The sequence below is a fragment of the Rutidosis leptorrhynchoides genome, chromosome 1 (assembly GCF_046630445.1).
Source record: "Rutidosis leptorrhynchoides isolate AG116_Rl617_1_P2 chromosome 1, CSIRO_AGI_Rlap_v1, whole genome shotgun sequence".
Taxonomy (NCBI): domain Eukaryota; kingdom Viridiplantae; phylum Streptophyta; class Magnoliopsida; order Asterales; family Asteraceae; genus Rutidosis; species Rutidosis leptorrhynchoides.
In genome coordinates, this window is record NC_092333.1 from 30113026 (window position 1) to 30117963 (window position 4938).

At 32.4% G+C, this 4938-nt stretch overlaps 1 protein-coding gene across 1 annotated transcript; it reads right to left on the minus strand.

Moving 5' to 3' along the window:
- Positions 1-3211: 3211 nt before the first annotated feature.
- On the minus strand, positions 3212-4579 carry LOC139854259 (protein ALP1-like). Its single transcript, XM_071843593.1, has one exon. It carries the CDS (start codon positions 4577-4579, stop codon positions 3212-3214), a length of 1368 nt encoding a protein of 455 aa, XP_071699694.1.
- Positions 4580-4938: the final 359 nt, after the last annotated feature.

The following is a 4938-nucleotide window of genomic DNA, read 5'->3' on the forward strand; positions in this document are numbered from 1 at the left end:
CTCATGGGCTCCATACCTATTTTCATCTATTAACAACATATAAAATATGGGTTTTATTCTTTTTTAAAAAAATTATTTAGTAATTTTTTTTTATATTACTCAGTAAATATTCTATTCTTAAATCATACGGAGTGTTAATATAAGCTAACGAGTTAATTGCGTTAAATTTTTAAAAGGTCAGCAACTCCATAGCGAAACGCAAAAATACACATATATTGTTAATTTAAGATAACATCTAAACCTTTGACGGGTTATACCTTTTCGTTCGACTCGAGTTGCGCTTCAACGACATCATCGTTAGCCACGAAATAATTTTACATAATAAAATACATTGAAAACCGAACCCCGGTGCGAAGCGAGGGTTGAAAAACTAGTTATAACCATATTTGAATATGTCTTTTTAAGTTTCACGAATTCGCGAATATTAAACTAGTTAGAACAGCCTATACATCAAATTATTATGGATATAAGTTGACGTTTTAAAGTAGCTTTATATTATACTACGTATATTTAAATTTAATCTCTCTCTCTCTCTCTCTCTCTATATATATATATATATATATATATATATATATATATATATATATATATATATATTGAAAGAAATCAGAGAGAACTAATGGTGTGAGAGAACTCATAGATTGAGCTCAATCTGCACATATATTGAGCTCAATCTGCACACATATTTGCTCAACACACACACACACACACACACATATATATACACATACGTAAAATTATGATGCATAGAATTTGAGTATATTTTAATAGCTTTATACATTTACTAGACTAGATTTTAAATACATGTTTTACACGGATATTCAAAAACTTATGAGTTTTATTTTATAACTAGGTTTGAGCCCTGCGTTGCACGGCTACTTAAAAACCGTTTTATAATAGGTTTTACTTTGTACTAAGTAATTACACCAGTCTATATATTAATCTTATAGTTTAAAACTTGAGACTACAGTGAGTAAAACCAAATAAAAAAATATATTATGAGTATCTCATACATTTTTGTATCATATAATTTAAATGCGTAAGAAACATCCAAATGTTTCAATTAATAAGTATATGTACTTTAAGAGAAAGTTTGCATTTTGTTATGTGAATACTCGAAGTATTAGAAATAGTTTAAAATTGTATTTTATTTTATTTTTAAATTAACCATATATTTTATTTTGTTTATTAAATTATTAATAATTAATGGAATTATTCAAACTATAAATATTGTGGATGAGACATGTGGGTTTTTCACTTAGAACAGTTTTCTATAATTAAGGTGCTAATGATATGTCCTTATTTTTAAACTCTCTCTTATATAAAGATATAGATAGATTATAAAAATAATGTATATGATAAAATTTAACGTTTTATCTGAGATAAAAGTTAAGTCGTTATGTTAAAAAGTTAAAACATTTAGATATGTATGTATGCATTTTGTAAAAGGATGTAAACGATTGGGATTAAAAGGACTATACATACAAAAAAAAAATTTTTTTTTGAAAGGCAAACTCACATATCCAATTAATACTAACACAAATATATACACCACGAAATGTCCTAAGCAGGACTTGAACCCTCAACCTCAAAATTGTAAGGGTGACCTCAATACTGTCAAGCCATTGACTCTTTAGTCACACCAAAAAATGTTATATCACTACATATATTATATATATTTTTTTAATATCATAATAATCATAGGTTATGATATTGTAATTTCTATTCCTATTGATGATAGTTTTAAGCTTTAAAATCTCTTTCAAAATTTCAACACTTCTAAAACACCATTTCGTTTGAAAACTTTTGATTTTAGATAGAACATAAAGCTTAACTTCACTTTATATTTATATATACGTGTTCATAAGTTATTATATTAGTTATTTGCTTTAATTATTAATTTATATCAACTAATTATTCTATTTATGATATCTGATTTTATTTTTTCTGAAAAGCAAATGATTTTTATTATATGAATAACAACAAATGATATATACATTTATACATATTCCATGAGGAACAGCAAACGACCCAAGAGCCCAACTAAAAACTAAGCTATATACACTTCCAGAATTCATCTATAACTATGTTTATACATGCTTTCCACCTTAACACTGTGCAGAAATAACGACTCAAAAGAAGGTAAACCGTAGCTTGTTACATGTCTAAATAAATCAAAGATTCACAAGTCATTGATTCCAATCTAATTCCTTCTTGTGCGAACGATTGCGAATCCATTCAAAACTTTTGACCTGAAAAAGTGACCGGACAGCACCACCACTTGTTTCTAAATGTCTTTTGATTTTGGTTTATCCAAATAAAATACCTGCAAACTCATTCAATAGCTTGCCACAATTTGACCCCCACTTTATTTTAACCTTCGGATTTTTCCCCTCAAATAAGTCATGGATACTAAGATTGCTCAAGACATCAAGGTTCCACCATTTATGGCCTTTATACCAAATTTCGTATACGTGTTTGCAAAGGATGAGTGAGTATCCTAACGATTCAATACCATCATCACAAGTCGGGCATCTTATCGAACCGATGTCGATACCCCTTTCGTCAAGCTCGGTGAGTACCGGGAGTCTATTTGACTTTGCCCTCCAAACAAATACCCCAAGTTTTAACGAAACGAGGTTGTTACGCATAGTTTCTGTATCCGGAACAGCCCATGATAGCGTGACAGATAATTATTTATTTATTACCCTCATAATTATTAGTGGAAAGTCTAAAATGAGAAAAAAAACTCATATTTAACTGTAGCATTATGGTATTTCATGTAATTTTTGAAAATTTTGACGGGCATTTGTGTCATTTTATTTTTTCATTTATGTTAAAGAAATCACGGATCGGGCTTGATTGTGAGTTTAGCTATGGAAGTGGTCCCCGTCCAACCTAGTTTGATACTATTATTGTTAGGCCACATACAATCATTCTATTCTTTCACTGAATTTCTCTCCTCCACATCAGCGACACATCAGCACAAACCCTTTAACATTCTTTTCACATTCCTTTCACTAAACACTCACAATCATACACTCCATTTCCAACTTTAATCAATTTTAAATTATTACTTAACTACAATAAATAAATACAAATAACATTTTATTAAATAAAATTAAAACATTATATTATTAAAATTTTAAAACATTACATAATTAAATAAATAAAAGACAATACATAAATAAAAAAAATACAATAAATAACGCTAATTGTTTCGAACAATATAATCATCTGAGAGTGTCCAAATGTGTTCGATCAAATTGTTGCGAAGGATATGATGCGCTCTTCGATCTCGCATCGCTCGATCCACCCGATCTTGGATCTCAACTCTTTTCTGCCAAGTACGTCGCAGCATGTTTTCTCGATTTCGGAGATAATCCTCTTCGAGGCCACATATGTTGCGCTCGTTGTCTTCGGTGATCATGTTGTGAAGTATAACACAAGTGTACATGATTCGACGTATTTTATTGATACTATAAGGTCTTGCTGGGTGTTTTAGTATTGCCCAACGACCTTGAAGAACACCGAAATCTCGTTCCACGTCTTTTCTCGCGGCTTCTTGAAAACGTTTAAACTTTATATTTTTTGGCTCAAGTGGACATTTAAACGACTTGACAAGTGTTGCCCATTCTGGGTATATGCCATCTACCAAGTAATACCCTTTTGTAAATTCGTGCCCGTTGATAGTGTAACGAACCTCCGGAGCTCGACCATCCAATAAATCTTCGAACAACTCCGATTCATTAAGAACATTAATATCATTGTTCGAACCCTTTGGACCAAAGAAAGCGTGCCAAATCCACATATCGTAGGACGCAACCGCCTCGAGCATTATTGTTGGTCCTTCATGATCACCCCTGTGGTATCGCCTTTGCCACACAACTGGAAAATTTTCCCAAGCCGAGTGCATGCAATCAAGACTACCTAACATCCCCGGAAAACCGTGCATCTCCAAATGATTGGCATGCAATCGACGAACATCTTCTTCAGTTGGTTTCCTTAAATATTCTCGCGCAAACATATGAGTAATACATTTACAATAATTGTTTAAACAGTCACGAGACGTAGATGCGCCCATGCGTAAATATTCATCGAATGCATCAGGCGCAATGCCATACACCAATTGACGTATCGCCGATGTACGCTTTTGAAAAATATTGAGACCGAGTTGACCGGTTGCATCAAAACGTTGATCAAAATATTGAAAATAATCGGGTTTCGGTTGAGATTCGTATGATAGAATAGCATGACCAATACGATTAAACAATGACTTACTCATTCGGTATCGATTTCGAAAATAATCACCCGGAAATGTTGGATTATCCGAGAAATAGTCGTTGTACAAATAATTACCGGTATCAATCCGATCTCTTTGTAACCGACGTCTTCTAAAAATTGTACGAGAATTTCGAGCTTCATCTTCTTGGCCCATTGCATCAAGCGAATCGAGATAGTTAAGCGTGTTGTAACCGTCTTGAATTAAATCTTCATCGGAATCGGACTCTGCGCTATCATTATTCGCCACGCTCTCCTCGCTTTCACTCTGAGAATTTAATAAATCTTCCACTTCCATTTGAATTTTTTTTTTTTTTTTTTGTGTTTGTGAAATATGAATTGATAGTAATGTTGGGTAAATAAAGGAATGAGAGTATATGTATATATAGAGAAAATGTATTGTATTATTGGTTTAAAAGAAAAAAAATAAAAAAATTAAAGAAAGAGCCGTTGGAGGAGAAAAAGAAAAAAAGAAAAAAAATTATGGTGAGCCCCACAAATTCACCCGTTAGAAAGGTGAGGGGGTGGCTGGCGGTACTGGTGGCGGATCGGTGGTGGTGGGGGTGAAATGGGTGGCGGTGGGTGTGACGACCCGGAAAATTTCGACTAATTTTAAATCAAACTCTCGATACGATTTAATATTTTTGACACGATATG